The sequence below is a fragment of the Bufo bufo genome, chromosome 3 (assembly GCF_905171765.1).
Source record: "Bufo bufo chromosome 3, aBufBuf1.1, whole genome shotgun sequence".
NCBI lineage: Eukaryota > Metazoa > Chordata > Amphibia > Anura > Bufonidae > Bufo > Bufo bufo.
In genome coordinates this window covers 132,299,296-132,317,562 of record NC_053391.1, presented here as the reverse complement: position 1 = coordinate 132,317,562, position 18,267 = coordinate 132,299,296, and the positions used below count along the sequence as shown (strand labels likewise).

Below are 18,267 nucleotides of genomic sequence, written 5' to 3'. Positions count from 1 at the left end.
TAGACGTATTTCTATATAATAAATGACCACCTAATTGTATTATTATTCGGGGGTAGGGCTAATATCTTTATATTATATAGATTCTAGTGTATTATACAGTGCCCTGTATTTCCCAGTGGAAAATGATCCTTGGGAAACACAGTCCTCACCCCTGACCACCAAGACCAGGTAGCGCTCTGTCAGTACATGGCGTCAGTACATGGCGGCCTCCCCTCTCCGCCATGCTGCTTCGCTGTGTACTGGTGCTTTTTCTGACACTAGGGCTGGGTTCACATCCTATTTTTGTCATCCATTTAATGCATACCAAAAATGTATGCGTTAACAGATGCCGTACAGTGGCGTCCGTTCACCATACAGTTCCATGGTAGAAAAAAAAATTACATTAACGTATGCATTTTTTTTATGCACTCTGCAGGATACAAAAACGTGGAGTGCTGCACATTTTTATACATTAAACCAATAAGAAATAAAGAAATTCTAGGCTCCAGCAGGGCACATTTTTGATAGTTTCCCTTTAAGACGCTTAAAAATGGCCCCTGATTAAAATACATATTTTTTGTGGGAATTTTTGCCAATGATCCCCCTCTGGTATATCACTGTCCATGTTGTGGAACTATTTGTGTACTTCTAGTAAGTGTTTGCTGGCTGCAAATATGACCTGAAGGTTTTTCAGGTTTGCCTGCCATTAAAGTGAATGGGGCCCGCCGCGAACGTGCGGTTCGCAAACATTTGATCGCGAACGGTCATTCGCGAATCGTCCCGGCCGATGTTCGTCCATTACTACTCAGGAATGCCTGCCTAATTCACTCAATCTCCAAAATATATACTGCACAGTGATGAATTGTCGTAGTTGCTGTATCAGTATTGTCTCTGTAGTTGTACATTCATTGACTTTGGATCCACAATGTTTCTACAGCTGTGCTGTCGCAAACACGACCTGTTATATTACAGTATTAGTTTGTATCCATGCATTGTGTAGATACGCTCCAACCCACCGTTAGGGCATATGGTGAGTATGTGTGAATAATGCCCAATATGCATATAAGGATCCATATCAAAGGCTGAAAACTGTAGCACTTATATTCATTTAACAATTTAATATGATCGCTATCCGTTTGTATTTAAACGTTCAGGTCCCACATAGATGTCCATGTAAGGGTTAAACTAGATATCCATGCAGGGGTTAAGAAATTCAATATTCTCCAATAATGTGCAGACGGACTACAGCAATGTTGTTACTCACAGTTTATTGCCGAGGGACCGGGATCCAGTGCCTGCCGTGCCCTTTTTGTGGGCACCTGCACCCTGGAAAAAGTCTATGGTGTACCAATATGCCTTAGACTTTTCCTGCCATTCATCAGCGCAGGGTGCACTATGAACGGCACAGACAGTGCACTGAATGTAGGGTTCCAGCAAAATTGACCCTCTTAAAACTTAACTTTTACTTAGTTCTTAATTATAAAATAATACCACATACGTGGTTCACCAGTGAATATATGTGAAACAGATAATGATCAAAAATTAGTGATAAATACTTATACAGAATCGCCCACCACTGATATGGTTATGAAGGTTGGTGCACTGAATGTAGGCAGGCTATTATAGCTAAATAATAAAGTACATGGAAGATATACTATATTGGACTGTAGTATTCAGGGTAAATTGACTTGTTGGCACTTTGCGATAAATAAGTGGGTTTTGGGTTGCAGTTTGGGCACTCGGTCTGTAAAAGGTTCGCCATCATTTTTCAGTTTATATAGTGAATGTTTGAGTTTGTAAAGAATACAAACACTGCTATTTTTTGAACAGTCTAATATTCACTTTTCTTAATTTTTTAGAGGAACAACACAAATTTGATATTTTTCTTAATGTTTTGATTTGGAATATAATGTGTAGTGTTCCCACTGCATTTGTATGGAAATAAAAGCTATTAGAAGGATTTTGAGCTTTATTCACTTTTTTAAACGCACTGCTATTATTTTGAACACAACTGTACCTCTTCTGCCTTCTCCTCAGCTCCACCGCTGTCACTTAAAGGGACTCTGTCACCACTTTCTAACCCCCCCTTTTAAAAGTATTGTTCTCTCCATGGCGCCCTTGTGATTACAAAGGTGTTGTTATAACATAAATTCGTCGTCTCGTTTTGATAAAAATACCTTTTATCTAACCTGTCAATCTTGTGGATAAGGTGCCCAGGGCGTTTCTGAAGCTGCCGCCGCCGCCGTTGGTGCCCAGCTCCTCCCCTGATCCTTTCAGCGCCGCCTGAATGTAAAGAAATCCGACTCCGGCTCTCGCTCAGTGCCCCCTCCTCCTTTTCAAAGATCCCGCGCGTGCGCACAGGCCTGTGCCTGATGCGCCCGTGCGGACATTTAGAATCCGCCTCATTGAGCGCTCAACCTCCTCATAAGACGAGCACAGGCCTGTGCGCACGCGCGGGATCTTTGAAAAGGAGGAGGGGGCACTGAGCGAGAGCCGGAGGCAGATTTCTTTACATTCAGGCGGCGCTGAAAGGATCAGGGGAGGAGCTGGGCACCAACGGCGGCGGCGGGCGGCAGCTTCAGAAACGCCCTGGGCACCTTATCCACAAGATTGACAGGTTAGATAAAAGGTATTTTTATCAAAACGAGACGGCGAATTTATGTTATAACAACACCTTTGTAATCACAAGGGCGCCATGGAGAGAACAATACTTTTAAAAGGGGGGGTTAGAAAGTGGTGACAGAGTCCCTTTAAAGCCGGGGGCCAACCTGCTCCTGCTACAGTACAGGAGCCGGCGCTGTAATCGAGTGCTGTGCAGCAGGATGATGGCTGCAAACCATGGCTCAGGGGGCCGCAGGTTGTTCACCCCTGGTCTAGAGAGAGATATAGCTATATATTTCTATGAATGTAGAAGTAGGGATGGATGATGTCTGGGCCCCTTTACCTGCTTCTGTATGAGATCACTGGACCAGCACTGAGGGGAGGCAGAATGTAAGCTACTAGGCATGTTAGTCCATCTCTTAAAAGGGTTTGTCCGGGTTCAGCTCCCTCCATTTTCACCCCAGCAGCCCCCCTGACATGAGCATTGGAGAAGTTCATGCTCCGATGCTCTCCTTTGCCCTGCGCTAAATCACGCATGGCAAAGGCATTTTTTGGAGATCCGGTGACATACCGGGGCTCTCCATGGGGCTGCCAGGAACCCCAGTGACGTCACCGGCACTGATGGGCAGGATTTAGCGCTGCCCTAGCCGTTTTACTGATTGACGCCAATCTTTGATACCCCGCTGTGCTACATCTTCTGCAGTCCCTGCACATGGACTACTTCAGCCCGTGACTGGAGTCGTTTTTCGCAAACATGTCTGCCCATTTCCAGGTGTAAATGTTAGTAAATTTGCTTGGGCTGACATCCCGACCTTGTCACTCCAATTGTCAAGGACAGCATAAAAATAGAGATATATTGTGGTAAAAGCGTTTAAAAAGTCGCAAAAAGGGGTCTTGTAACATTCAACGACAAAAATTGACATAACATGTTAGTAAATGACCTCCATGTCTTGTATGTAAGTACACCCCTTAAAAACGTAATTCTAAAGACAAGTGTATAAAGCAGTGTAAATTCGCCCCTATTGTGCCCGCCGTCTCTCCCTCAGACACACTTTCCCGCTCTCTCATGTAAGAGAAGTTTATGACTGAGGTAAAGTTCCCGCCCATTTATCACCCAGATAATAACCACACAGCTTGTGTGACGTCACTAGCGGAATGCAATAAGGCCACGCCCCTCCAGGCGTCACGCCGCGGTGTCGATAGGAAAATGTCAGGCCGTTCAGTGAGAGCCGAGACCCGAAGCCGGGCCAAAGATGACATCAAAAAAGTGATGGCGGCCATCGAGAAGGTCCGCAGATGGTGAGCGTTAGTTCAGAGTCAGTAAAGTGAGCGCCACTACTCTACTAGGTGGGTGAGGTACTCGCTCGTTTACAGGGACCCCCGAGCCGGCAAATAACTTGCCAAGGGGAATGAGTTGATTGGTCGAGCGGCTGAGTGACGTGACCAGGAGCCAATGGGATGCCTCCACTGTGTAGCTGAGCTGTCAGCATCCCTCCTGTTATTAGCGGCGGGGCGTGTCCAGGTGGCAGGGCTCTGATTGGAGGACGTCAGGCGCTCGGGAGATTCTGTGATTGGATCGCTGAGCGAACGTTTATCCTGTCAAAGTGATCTGGTGCGTGGAGTTGCCATGGAAATGGGCCAGAGATGCAGATGAGGGGACAGTTTGGCCTCGATATCATTTGCATGTGATGACGTTATGCATTTTTTTTTATCTGGGGTTTTGGTCGTGGTGACCATGTGCATGAGTGGGATCGCCCCCTTCTGGGCAGTCCACGTGTGACACAGACTGCCATAGTCATTGGCTCCCGTGTACGACTGTCCTGTTGTAAAGACTTGTTTTAAAACCTTAAAGGGTTTTATGCAGGAATGTAGCCCTCCGGGGTGACGCCGGGCACCTCATGAAAATATTGTACCTGCTCCCCGCGGCTCCATTCAGCCATCTTCATATCCTCCGCCTGTTTACTTCTGGCAGAGGTAGGGTTAAATGCCCCTCTGCAGCCAGTGATTGGCCTCAGCAGTGATATGTCCCCCACCACATCGCTGAGTCACATACCGCTTGGGGATACGTCATGTTAGAGGTCAGTCATTGGCTGCAGCAGCAGCGGACGTGACCCCGGCAGGAAGTAAACAAGCTAGGGACTGGAAGACAGGCGCAGGAACGGAGACGTAGGTACCACACGCTCCTGGGACAAGTTAAAGGGCATCTGTCAGCAGATTTGTACCTATGACACTGGCTGACCTGTTACATGTGCACTTGGCAGCTGAAGGCATCTGTGTTGGTCCCATGTTCATATGTGTCTGCATTGCTGAGAAAAATTATGCTTTAATATGTGCAAATGAAACTCTTGGAGCAACGGGGGCGTTGCCATTACTCCTAGAGGCTCAGGCAATCAAAGTGCAGAGAGAGCAGAGCTTCTAGGAGTAAAAAAGGGGTGATCGTCCTGGAAAACCCCTTAATCCATATTCAGTTTAGCAGAAAAGTGCACTGAGGGCGGGCAAAAGCCACTCTGTGCACCCTTTCCCCTCCGGCTTCCTCTGTCAGCCCCTCCTCCCTCTTCTTGAATGACATGACCAGAGGAGATGGCTTTGCAGGAACCTGGCCCTGTCAATCAAGAAGGAGAGGCTGGCGGAGGACACGAGGCTTGGTTATGTTTGTAGGATCCATTTTTTTTGGCTAATGTTTCTGCTCATGGGACATCAGATCATCCCTTAGAGTCATGGCGGTAGAATTTATTCATTTCACATCAAGTATACGCCAATAAAGCGCTTACCGTCAGGTGAAGATGCAGATATGTATTAATCCTTAAGTGGCACTGCTAGGTAAGGGCTTGTTCACACAACCGTATGTGTTTTGCGGTCCGTTTTTCACACCTCCGTTTTTTGTATCCGTAGTGTTTCCGTTCCATATTTCCGCAAAAATCTCTGCATGGTTTCTGTATGCAATCCTTTTTTTGCGGATCGCAAACGGAAACAGAAAATTTGTAATCATTACTGTAATGTTTGTAAACAGTAAACACATGGGCAAAGTGGGCATGGATCTGCAAACGACGGATGACATACGGATGTGTTCCGTTAGCATTCCGTATTTTTTGCGGGCCCATTGACTTGAATGAAGCCATGGAACATGATTTGCGGACAATAATAGGACAAGACTCAAAATGTTGCAGAATGGAAATACGGAAATGAAATGCACTCGGAGTACCTTCCGTTCTTCCGGGGTTTTTTTGCGGACCCATTGAAATGAATGGTTCTGCTTATGGTTCTTAAAAAAATAATAACGAAAGCGGTAAAAATACACAGTCGTGTGAATGAGCCCTAAGTATGAGATTAAAGGGGTTCTCTTCGGATGGGGGTGGGTCACTCGGCACTCCCACCCATAAGCTTTTTCAGATTGCAGAGAGGCCAGAACCTATGCAGTGTATGGAGCAGGAGGCAGACAGCTCCTTACACGGTGTAGTGGTTAAGCCGGGTACTGCAGCTCACCTTCCATTCAAGTGAACGTGTAAGGCTACTTTCACACTCGCTTTTGGTTCGGATCCGTCTTGTATCTGCACAGACGGATCCGCACCGATAATGCAAACGCTGCTTGTATCCGTTTGCATTATTTATTTTAAAAAAAGTCTAAGTCAAAATGGATCCGTCTTGACTTACATTGAAAGTCAATGGGGGACGGATCCGTTTTCAATTGCACCATATTGTGTTAGTGAAAAACGGATCCGTCCCCATTGACTTATATTGTAAGTCAGGACGGATCCGTTTGGCTCCGCATCATCAGGCGGACACCAAAACGCTGCAAGCTGCGTTTTAGTGACCGCCTAAAAAACACAACGGAGACCAAGCGCAGCCAAATTGATGCATTCTGAACGGATCCTTATCCATTCAGAATGCATTGGGGCTGAACTGATCCGTTTTGGGCCGCTTGTGAGAGCCCTGAACGGATCTCACAAGCAGACCCAGAAACGCCAGTGTGAAAGTAGCCTTAGGCCTCTTTCACACTTGCGTTGTTGGGATCCGGCATGCACTTCCGTTGCCGGAGGTGCCCGCCGGATCCGGAAAAACGCAAGTGTACTGAAAGCATTTGAAGACGGAACCGTCTTCCAAATGCTTTCAGTGTTACTATGGCACCCAGGACGCTATTAATGTCCTGGTTGCCATAGTAGGAGCGGGGAGCGGGGGAGCAGTATACTTACAGTCCGTGCGGCTCCCGGGGCGCTCCAGAATGACGTCAGAGCGCCCCATGCGCATGGATGACGTGATCCATGCGATCACGTGATCCATGCGCTTGGGGCGCCCTGACGTCACTCTGGAGCGCCCCGGGAGCCGCACGGACGGTAAGTATGCTGCTCCCCCGCTCCCCGCTACACTTTACCATGGCTGCCAGGACTTTAGCGTCCCGGCAGCCATGGTAACCATTCAGAAAAAGCTAAATGTCGGCTCCGGCAATGCGCCGAAACGACGTTTAGCTTAAGGCCGGATCCGGATCAATGCCTTCCAATGGGCATTAATTCCGGATCTTGCCTTGCGGCAAGTGTTCCGGATTTTTGGCCGGAGCAAAAAGCGCAGCATGCTGCGGTATTTTCTCCGGCCAACAAACGTTCCGTTCCGGAACTGAAGACATCCTGATGCATCCTGAACAGATTTCTCTCCATTCAGAATGCATTAGGATAATCCTGATCAGGATTCTTCCGGCATAGAGCCCCGACGACGGAACTCTATGCCGGAAGACAAGAACGCAAGTGTGAAAGAGCCCTAAGCTGAGTTTAAGTATGGCAGTGCCGGAAACTACACAGTGTACAGGGCCTTCTGCTTCCGCTTTGTACATGTTTATAGGTTCATTTATCAAACTGGTGTAAAGCAGAACTGGCTTAGTTGCCCATAGCAACCAATCAGATTCCAGCTTTCATTTTTAACAGCTCCTTTGAAACATGAAAGGTGGATTTGATTGGTTGCTATGGGACACTAAGCCAGTTCTACTTTACACCAGTTTGATAAATGACCCCCTTAGTTTCTGGTGCGGAGGCAGCCTGAACGGCGGGGGTGCCTGGTGTTGGACACCCACCGATTTAATATTGATGGCCTATCAAAAGGTTAGAACATTAATATCTGTAACCCGGAGAACCCTTTCAGTACTAGGTATGGATATACACTGCTCAAAAAAATAAAGGGAACACAAAAATAACACATCCTAGATCTGAGTTAAGTAAATATTCTTCTGAAATACTTTGTTCTTTACATAGTTGAATGTGCTGACAACAAAATCACACAAAAATAAAAAAATGGAAATCAAATTTTTTAACCCATGGAGGTCTGGATTTGGAGTCACACTCAAAATTAAAGTGCAAAAACACACTACAGGCTGATCCAAGTCAAAATGAGGCTCACTAGTGTGTGTGGCCTCCACGTGCCTGTATGACCTCCCTACAACGCCTGTGCATGCTCCTGATGAGATGGCGGATGGTCTCCTGAGGGATCTCCTCCCAGACCAGGACTAAAGCATCTGCCAACTCCTGGACAGTCTGTGGTGCAACGTGACGTTGGTGGATAAAGCGAGACATGATGTCCCAGATGTGCTCAATTGAATTCAGGTCTGGGGAACGGGCGGGCCAGTCCATAGCATCAATGCCTTCGTCTTGCAGGAACTGCTGACACACTTCAGCCACATGAGGTCTAGCATTGTCTTGCATTAGGAGGAACCCAGGGCCAACCGCACCAGCATATGGTCTCACAAGGGGTCTGAGGATCTAATCTCGGTACCTAATGGCAGTCAGGCTACCTCTGGCGAGCACATGGAGGGCTGTGCGGCCCTCCAAAGAAATGCCACCCCACACCATTACTGACCCAATGCCAAACCGGTCATGCTGGAGGATGTTGCAGGCAGCAGAATGTTCTCCACGGCGTCTCCAGACTCTGTCACGTCTGTCACATGTGCTCAGTGTGAACCTGCTTTCATCTGTGAAGAGCACAGGGCGCCAGTGGCAAATTTGCCAATCTTGGTGTTCTCTGGCAAATGCCAAACGTCCTGCACGGTGTTGGGCTGTAAGCACAACCCCAACCTGTGGACGTCGGGCCCTCATATCACCCTTATCGAGTCTGTTTCTGACCGTTTGACCAGACACATGCACATTTGTGGCCTGCTGGATGTCATTTTGCAGGGCTCTGGCAGTGCTCCTCCTGTTCCTCCTTGCACAAAGGCGGAGGTAGCGGTCCTGCTGCTGGGTTGTTGCCCTCCTACGGCCTCCTCCACGTCTCCTGATGTACTGGCCTGTCTCCTGGTAGCGCCTCCATGCTCTGGACACTACGCTAACAGACACAGCAAACCTTCTTGCCACAGCTCGCATTGATGTGCCATCCTGGATAAGCTGCACTACCTGAGCCACTTGTGTGGGTTGTAGACTCCGTCTCATGCTACCACTAGAGTGAAAGCACCGCCAGCATTCAAAAGTGACCAAAACATCAGCCAGGAAGCATAGGAACTGAGTAGTGGTATGTGGTCACCACCTGCAGAACCACTCCTTTATTGGGGGTGTCTTGCTAATTGCCTATAATTTCCACCTGTTGTCTATCCCATTTGCACAACAGCATGTGAAATTGATTGTCACTCAGTGTTGCTTCCTAAGTGGACAGTTTGATTTCACAGAAGTGCGATTGACTTGGAGTTACATTGTGTTGTTTAAAGAGGACCTTTCACCTATTCTTACTCTATGAACTAAGTATACAGCCATGTGGAGCGGCGCCCGGGGATCTCACTGCACTTACTATTATCCCCAGGCGCCGCTCTGTTCTCCTGCTATGCCCTCCGGTATCTCCGTTCCCTAAGTTATGGTAGGCGGAGTCTGCCCTAGCGCTGGCCAATCGCATTGCAGAGCTCACAGCCTGGGAGAAAATAACCTCACAGGCTGTGAGCTCTGCGCTGCGATTGGCCAGCGCTAGGGCAGACTCCGCCTACCATAACTTAGGGACTGGTATCTCCGCCTACTATAACTTAGGGAACGGAGATACCGGAGGGCATAGCGGCAGAACGGAGCGGCGCCTGGGGATAATAGTAAGTGCAGTGAGATCCCCGGGCGCCGCTCCACATGGCTGTATACTTAGTTCATAGGGTAAGAATAGGTGAAAGGTCCTCTTTAAGTGTTCCCTTTATTTTTTTGAGCAGTGTAGTGATGAACTGCTACAAGGCTACCAGCTTTAGTGACCGTGTGATGTACTTCTGTATTATATGCCATCATTTATGTTTCAGGGAGAAGAAATGGGTGACGGTTGGCGACACATCCCTGCGGATATTTAAATGGGTTCCTGTCATTGATGGAAGAGATGTGCGTATCCAGAAATATTTAAATTTTTTTCATGAATAAATGAGTCAATGCTAAAAATATGTTCTGAAGAAAATATTGTACTATGATTTCTTTATTTCTTCAAGGGGTAGACTTATTTTATTTGTATGTGTGAGCTATTAACCCTCTTGGTTCTTCTTCTCGAGCATGGCAGCTGAGGCGGTAGTCGGAGGGGGGGGGGAGGTAGCTGTTTCCACATGTTCTGAACAAACCATAGCAATGCACATGTGTGCAAGTTTTCCACGCGGGTGCAATGCGTGACGTGAACACATAGCACCCGCACTGAATCCTCACCCATTCATTTCAATGGGTCTGTGTACATGACATTTTTTTCAATCATCATTTTTGCGTTGCGTGAAAATCGCAGCATGTTCTGTATTCTGCATTTTTCACGCAGCCCAGGCCCCATGGAAGTGAATGGGGCTTCAGTAAAAAACGCATTGCATCTGGAAGCAAGTGCAGGGCTCCAAATTTAGGAGCCAATTTTAAATTTTTAGTCGCCAAATTTAAAATACATATAATTACGGTATAATAATAAATAAAAAAAACACTTCTTACCTAGGGTTGTCACGATACCAAAATTTTGACTCGATTTCGATACCATAAAAAAGTATTGCGATACTCGATACCACACTAAAAAAAATAAAACTCAAAAAAAGCTGCGTGCATTCCAGATTTTATGGAACGTCTGGACCATGATAGAACAGTCCTATCCTAATTTTTGTCGGGACAAGGTGACTAAAAAATGGCAAATTGCACGTTTTTTTTTTTTTTTTTTCTGTTACGGCGTTCACAGCATAGGAGATATTTTTTAATATTTTAATAGTTTTCGCTTTTTCGGGCATGGCGATATGTAATTTTTTTGTATTGTTTATATATTTTATATGTAAAATTGGGCAAGGGGGTGATTTGAACGTAATATTTAGGTGTTATTTTTTTTTTTGCCTTTTTTAAACTTTTTATTTAATAACTATTTCCCCCCTTAGGGGCTAGAACCTGGGATCTTTCATCCCTTGTCCTAGTCACCCTGTGCCATGTCAGTTTAATGTGAAAGCGGCAGAGCAGCGGAGGGTCTAGGCGTAAATGGCGACAAGACTACAAAGTCTTGTCGCCATTTAGCAATTCTAAGTCGCATTGGCGACCATTTTGGTCGCCATCTGGAGCCCTGAAGTGCGGATGCGATGCGTTTTTCACTGATGGTTGCTAAGAGATGTTGTTTGTAAACCTTCCGTTTTTTTTATCACGCGCGTGAAAAACGCATCAAAATGCATTGCACCCGCGCGGAAAAAACTAAAAAGCTATGGCTGTCAGACTATGGGGATGCAAAGAAAAAAATAAGTTTTATATTTTTTCAAGAGCCATAATTTTTCAAAAAATAATGGCCCTTGAAAGGTGAGCATGGAAAAGCGAAAAATAAAATTGGGCGGTGTCCCAAAAGGGTTAATGATCCCTTTATGATCAGTACCGGGTTTTAGCTTCAAAACGGTATCGGGTACCTGACCGCGTGCGGTCACCCTAATGAGATTAACATGTCTTGCTGTGTTTCATTGGTGTGGCATTTTGAGGTGCATGGGGTAACATGTCCTAGAGATGATAATGGGCGGGTATACCCTCAGCAGCAGAATCTACAGCTAGGGTAGAAAATCTGGGATATCCTAATTTCCACAGCCAGGGACTCCTACAATACTGTACCATGCTATATACAGGCAGTAGTTTGCCAGCATGTTCCCATATCATTTCTCCAGCCACTTCAATGCTATGGAGTTGGGGATGTGGTGAGAATTGGGTGTGTTTGTGTCGTGTGCAGTCACATACGTAAGTCAGTGTAATCAGCGACTTCTGTGTTTCTTATCAGAAGGAGAAAGTCAAAGGCAGTGCCACTCACTCAAATTCTTCATCCACTGGCAACTCCTCGCTTCTGCTGGAATTTCAGGGTAAGAAATATGTACTAATACGTAAAAAAAGAAAATCTGGCAAATATAAGATAATGTTCGCACAGCAGATTTTTCTGCTGGAATAATTCGCTGTGGAGATCCGAGGCTGACCGTCAGATTTCTGCTACGATTTTGCATGATATGCATCCACCCATGAATATAGCCCAACTCAATGGGGCTAATCCGCGTGTGGGCACCCTCCGTGGTTTCGAGGCGGTCTGTGCATGGCTATCGTACCAAGAACTGACATGTCCTATCTTGACTTGGTTTGTATATCCTAATGAATGGCAGTGCAGGTTCCCATTGAAAAAGGTGGGAGGTGGAAATCCACGCACAAAATCCTGCGTGTGGACAAGCCCTAACATCATCTTTTCAGAAAAATAAAGTTTAGAAACCTTTTCTGCCATTTAAAAATAATTTGAGAGAAATGGCCATTTTAGGGGAAACGGTTACCAGTTTTCTACTGGCCTAGCAGAGGATAGCATAAACTGGTGACGGAGATCTTGAGTCAAATGCGTAGTGATTGACTTAAATTGACCCAGACATCTTGCTAAAGTAAGTATCGAGCAGCTCCATTCCTATACTGTGCTAGAAAGCAAGATGGCAATCGGTGGTTGGGGACATGGAGAGCCAGAAGCCTATGAATACGAAGACCCCCAAGCATGTGCAATGCCATAAGTGGACGCTGAGGCTCGGCTTGTGCGGCAGCTGCTCAATACCGATTTTGCAGCCTTTAAATTAAATTATGCATCAACTAGTTATACATAATAATAAACTTTATTAATATTCCAATAAAAAAAAATAATAATCCAGTATTTAAAAAAGTATAAAACAGGAATTTGACATCCAGGATAGGATACAATGCTCAGTAGTGATATGCAGAGTAATAAAGTCACAGTCTAAAAAAACAAAACAAAAAAACAGGGTTAAAGGGGTTCATCAGCTTCTGATCGGCGGGGGTCCGACACCCGGGACCCCCGCCGATCAGCTGTTTGAGAAGGAAGTGGCTCTCCAGCAGCGCAGCGGCCTTCTCACTGTTTACCGCTGGCCTAGTGACATCACATCTAGCGTGGGCGGGGCTAAGCTCTGTTCACTTGAATGGAGCTTAGCCCCGCCCATGCTAGTTAATACTAGTCGTGACGTCACTCGGCCTGCGGTAAACAGTGAGAAGGCCGCGGCGCTGCTGCCTTCTCAAACAGCTGATCGGCGGGGGTCCTGGGTGTCGGACCCCCGCCGATCAGATGCTGATGATCTATCCAGAGGATAGATCATCAGTTAAAGCAAAGTGCAGAACCCCTTTAAGATTATAGAAACTGCGATTTAAGCATGTAAAAGAAGCAGCAGTAGTAAATGCCATGTATGTAAGACATGCATAGGAGTGCAATCTCATCAATAAAAAGTATATAACATGGTAGAATAAATCCAGACCCCAGGCAAGAGAGCTATACCAATTTTGGCAAAATGACTGGGTCCGCTCAAGAAAGTTTCATCAGGGCCTCTGTTGCCAGTCTACGTATCCTTCAGATAGGACAGCATAAAACTGTGGTCCGATTGCTGTTTAAGGGGTTGTCCAGTGTGATGATATTGATGACCTATTCTCAGGATTGGTTTTACTTTTTTAATGTTCTGTTGACTGTGCTTTTATCATTCTATTCATGGAACGGTTTTGTTTTTTTATCCTTACAGATGAAACCAGTAACCAAAGCTCCTTGTCAGATGCATACCAACCAAAGGTGGAAAGCAGCACCTCCAGCCCAAGCCCCACACATAGCGAGTCCCCCAGTCCAGTGCACACAGCAGACTCCCAGCCCCCAACACTGGGACAGGAGAGTCTGGATGGTAAGGATACTTGACTTAGATCCTTGGTCAGAAAAACGAGGAGAAGGATCTAAATCACATTGCTGTACTGTCACCAGAGAGATGGATGCTGTACCGAAGAAGATTTTTTATTTCTTTTGTTTTGTATGTCATACACACAGAACATTAGTACAAATGCAGATATAATTGTATTTAACCAAAGATCTCCTTATATGTAGCACATGCTGACACTGACATTTTCTCATCAATATATTTGCAGAATGTTGTCACAACTTGTCTGTATTATTGTATGGTCTTTGCTTTCATTTTGTCACATGGACAGTATATAATAGGCAGTTAAAGCCAATTTAGTTTAGTTCATGTCTATTACTGGGTGTGACCTGTATAATAAATGAGCCTGTGTTTTGCTGTGTTATGTTTTTTCTACTTATACAGTCTTCCCAAAATAATAACAATAATACTAATATCTTTGTAAGGCAGGCCCTGGCACATCTGCACTAACACCAAACAGCCATCCAAATGTTTTTTTCTATATGTTCTTCAGTTATACTTTTTCCATGGATTAATTTTTCCATAGAAATATAAATTTTTCCAATTTAAATTGAAAGCTGCAAGCAAATAAATTGTCTAATTTATGACACCCTAGAGGTGCATCTTTCAATACCTAGCTACATGTTAGTGGATACCTTGAGTAAAAAAAAAAGTTGCACTAAGTTTAAGGCTCCAATCTCTCTTCCTTCATTCATTTTCAGACCCCCTGCTACTTTGTTTGCAACCTGCTCCTTTTAATACATGTTGGGTGTGAGAACTGTGTGTCTAGAGTGATGTTGTCTTTACTAACTCTCATGTATCAGCATGGCTTCATTCTTGTACTGATTTCTCCTTCTACAGCTCTCCCTTGTATGGACAGTTACTGATGCCGAGGACTGTGTGATTCTACTTCCTCTGCAAAGTTTGTTGAGGGTGCTCTGCTTTCACTGTACACTTGCACAGAACCTACTGTAACTGATTCTTTCCTTGCAAACTGCCATTTGTGTATGTGGGTATGCGTGCTTTCCTCCCTATCTGCAGCCTGTTGTGAGCTTCCTGCCTTGGCTGCTTTTCTCCCTCTCTATCCTCTGCTCAGCTGTGTACAACATCCTCCCTCCCTCCTTACTGGAAAGGCTCTTTCAGGTGCAAGAATGTTTCCGCATATTAATGTCCATGTTAGAACCACAAATCTCATCCCAATCACTGGACTAATGATCCAAACTAACATCTAAGATGCTGTAAGTTTGGGTCAACAGATACAGATGAAAAAATGTGCCTACATTACTCATGTCTGAATAAGGCCTTACACTGAGAGAAGGGAAGGGAGAAAGCAGAGAGAGCCTTCAGAAATATAAGCAGTGCTCTGATGGATGGATGACAGATTGAGCAGCACCAGTAGCTAGGTGAAGGATTTACACACACTCTGCAGGGGCAACATGGTAGCAAATTCTATTGAAGAGCTTAATTTTGCATTTAGAATGCAAATTAAGAATTTATATTTTGGGGGGGCAAACTGGGTGTCCAGAATCTTTAACGTCTAAGTGTCACAGAATGCTTTACCTTTCATTTAAAAAAGCTCTTAGATTGTGTTGAGTAGCAAAATACATTCAGATTTTATTTCGTCAAGGATCCACAGTTTCTCCAGGTGTCAGCAATATTTTGTTAGGTCTTCTCCAACACCAGAGTTGGAAGACATCAGTACTTTCCTGTCCGGCATCTTTATCATCCAGCTTCCAACACCGGATAACATAACTTTCCGTCCCATTTATTGTAGTTGGTAATTCCTGGTTACTGTTTGTTAGATACCCTGTGTGTATTTTTCAGAGCCCTCTGTGCCTTCTTCTGAGGTAGCAGATGAACCCCCTACTCTGACTAAGGAGGAACCTGCGTTATCTGCTGCCCAGGTACTAGTCATTTCTCATTTTACAGGCATGCATATCAATCCATACCGAATCTAATTTGTAACATATAGGCACATCAGTTTTTCCTATAAAAGAATGAGTTTTCATGTATTCTTGTCATATACTGTATATCTGTGAATAATCAGCTAGGTCTTTTGAGATCTAATTTTTTGCCATGCCATCCTGTGTGACCTGCTAGTTCAGTGCTCATTCTCCTTTTGGCTGTCCCTCATTTATTTTTATTTTTTATAACATTTGTGATATCCAGTAGCCAATATCCCATATCAAGTTTTCATTGGTGGAGGTCCATGAGCTGTTACACATATCGCTAGAATAAAGGTGCCCTGTTGTGTTGGAGATCTCTACATTCTTTAGGGTCTTGGCACTAGGTTGACAACCATCCCATAGACATCAGTGGGGCTGTGATTTATTCTATGGGAGTCATTATGGGTGGTCCATAGGGATGCTGTGACCCCCAGTAAAATATACATGCAACAGCACCAATGCGCAAAATATTACCATGAAAGATGAAGGCTTGATAACTGTTGTATCATAAGATTTTTTTTGGCCAATAACCCTTGAATTGGCTGGGCATTTGTAACCTTTATTATCGGTTTCTTGTTCTTGGTGACATGTCAAAAACCGAAGGTACACGTTAAAGGGGTCTTCCCCTCTCAGAGTGGAGGAACATCCTATGCAGTGACCAGTGTGGCTGGAGTTTTTAAAATGTCCCCCAAAAAAGTTCCAAAGCCAAAGAGGGGTTGCACAAAATTGGAGTAACATTTCTAGATAAGACAGATTTAACAAACAATGTGCGCAGTTTAATAAAATTGGCACAACGTACCCCAAAACATACTCAAGGAAAATTGATTTCAGACATTACCCTCATGATAAATCCCCCCCCCCTTCAAACGATTTAGCTTTTTCTAATTATTAATCTTCGGAACAGGGTGCAGAGCAGGAGATTAATGGGTGTAGCTGTACATGTATTGCAACACTTAGGCTAAATGCACACGGCCGTTGTTTTGGTCCGCATCCCAGCCGCAGTTTTGGCGGCTCGAATGCGGACCCATTCACTTCAATGGGGCCGCAAAAGATGCGGACAGCACTCCATGTTCCGTGCTCCGCAAAAAAAATATAACCTGTCCTATTCTTGTCCGTTTTGCAGACAAGAATAGGCAGTTGTATTAATGGCTGTCCGTGCCATTCCGCAAAATGCGGAACGCACACGGACGCCATCCGTGTTTTGCGGATCGCAAAACACACAACGGTCATGTGCATGTAGCCTTATGCAAATGCTAGCATTGCTTTAAAGCACTTGATTATGATAGGTGTGATACTGCAGGGTGAGTTCTCATTGTGAAATCTGTTCTTCATACCCCTAGGCAGAAGATCCGGATGAGTCTGGAGCGCCACCGTTGAAGAGAGTGTGTCCCGATGTGCCTTCCCGTCCTCCCACTGCACTGAAAAGCTAGTGCCCAATGAATATACCATTAACCCTTTTGCTCTGACAGCATTTGAAAGCCTTAGAAGACAATGTTTGCACTGGAGGCTGGAAGTTGTGCAATTAGGAGGGAGTGATAACCTGCCTCACAGAGGCCCAGTCCAGAATGCAAAGCGAGAGAGTAATATTCTACATCATTAATCACATTCGTCAGAGGTACCGTACGGTACTAATGCTTAGATCATTTCCATAAACTGCCACAAGCTTATTGTGCCATGTTCCTGCTTTTTTTTCAGTTGGCCATTACTAATTGTACAACGTCATGTGTTGCCTTTTCTTCTATGAAGTCTGCGGAGCATATTGTTGCGTTACAGTTTCCGTGCCGGATGATTCTAATCCCTTTCGATTTGCTTTATAAAGGGAAATGATAAAGCACATATGTAACACACCATTCCCTGCCATATGCTGAAGGCCTTAACAGAACGTGGAGCACTTGATGGGTGCACACTCCGCTGACATGGCTCTCTGTCCATTAACCAGAGGTTTTCCAAACCAAGCACTTCTAAATTATTCAATTTATAATCTAGATTACACAGCTCCATTCCTTATAGAAAAGTTCTATATTATGCTACATTTATACTCCATGTTCTTTTCTAGTATTGGACAATGGATGTCGGATGTGTTTCATTATAACAAAGATATTTTTAATAAATGAACCATCCTGTTTCAGGTCGTCTCTGTGATTTATTAAAAAATGGTTGAAAATAAAATTTTGTTATTTATACTTTTATATAGCAAAAGCTGCTGCCTATAATTAGTCAAATAAAAATGAAATAGTCAATTGTGGCAACCAACTTTGCATAAATCAACAGTAAAAGTGAACATAAAAAGCTTTATGATACACTCATTGACAAAAAAACAAACAAACACTGAGATAGAAATGTCGGATTGCTGCAAAACTCTGCATGCAGTAATGTCTCAGGTAGATATGTAAATCATTACAGGTGTGATCGGATTGGATACTGGGTCTTGCCACAAGAGGGTGTGAAAGCTCTTCCTCTGCTACCCTATAAAAAAGGCTGTCAGAGGCTACTTTTGGGTAGTGTACCTCTTGGTGAGAGATCATTGACTGCCAGACATACCTCTACAAGGTACTCAAAGACTTTTTGCCCAACTCACTGACTTTGAGTGGGGGCACATTATTGGACTGCGAGAAACAAGATAAACAT

At 44.7% G+C, this 18,267-nt stretch overlaps 1 protein-coding gene across 2 annotated transcripts; it reads left to right on the top strand.

The window, feature by feature from the left end:
• Nucleotides 1-3,745: 3,745 nt before the first annotated feature.
• BCL7B (BAF chromatin remodeling complex subunit BCL7B) lies at nucleotides 3,746-17,765 on the top strand. 2 transcript variants are annotated; one of them, XM_040423597.1, is made up of 6 exons: nucleotides 3,746-3,879; nucleotides 9,818-9,893; nucleotides 11,767-11,845; nucleotides 13,532-13,684; nucleotides 15,518-15,597; nucleotides 16,980-17,765. In XM_040423597.1, the coding sequence occupies exons 1-6, from the start codon at nucleotides 3,788-3,790 to the stop codon at nucleotides 17,067-17,069; spliced, it is 570 nt and encodes a 189-aa protein (XP_040279531.1). In that variant the 5' UTR covers nucleotides 3,746-3,787; the 3' UTR covers nucleotides 17,070-17,765. The 2 variants fall into 2 exon arrangements, with proteins under 2 accessions (XP_040279531.1, XP_040279532.1); XM_040423598.1 differs by lacking the exon at nucleotides 3,746-3,879 and adding an exon at nucleotides 4,190-4,273.
• The last annotated feature ends 502 nt before the right edge of the window (nucleotides 17,766-18,267 follow it).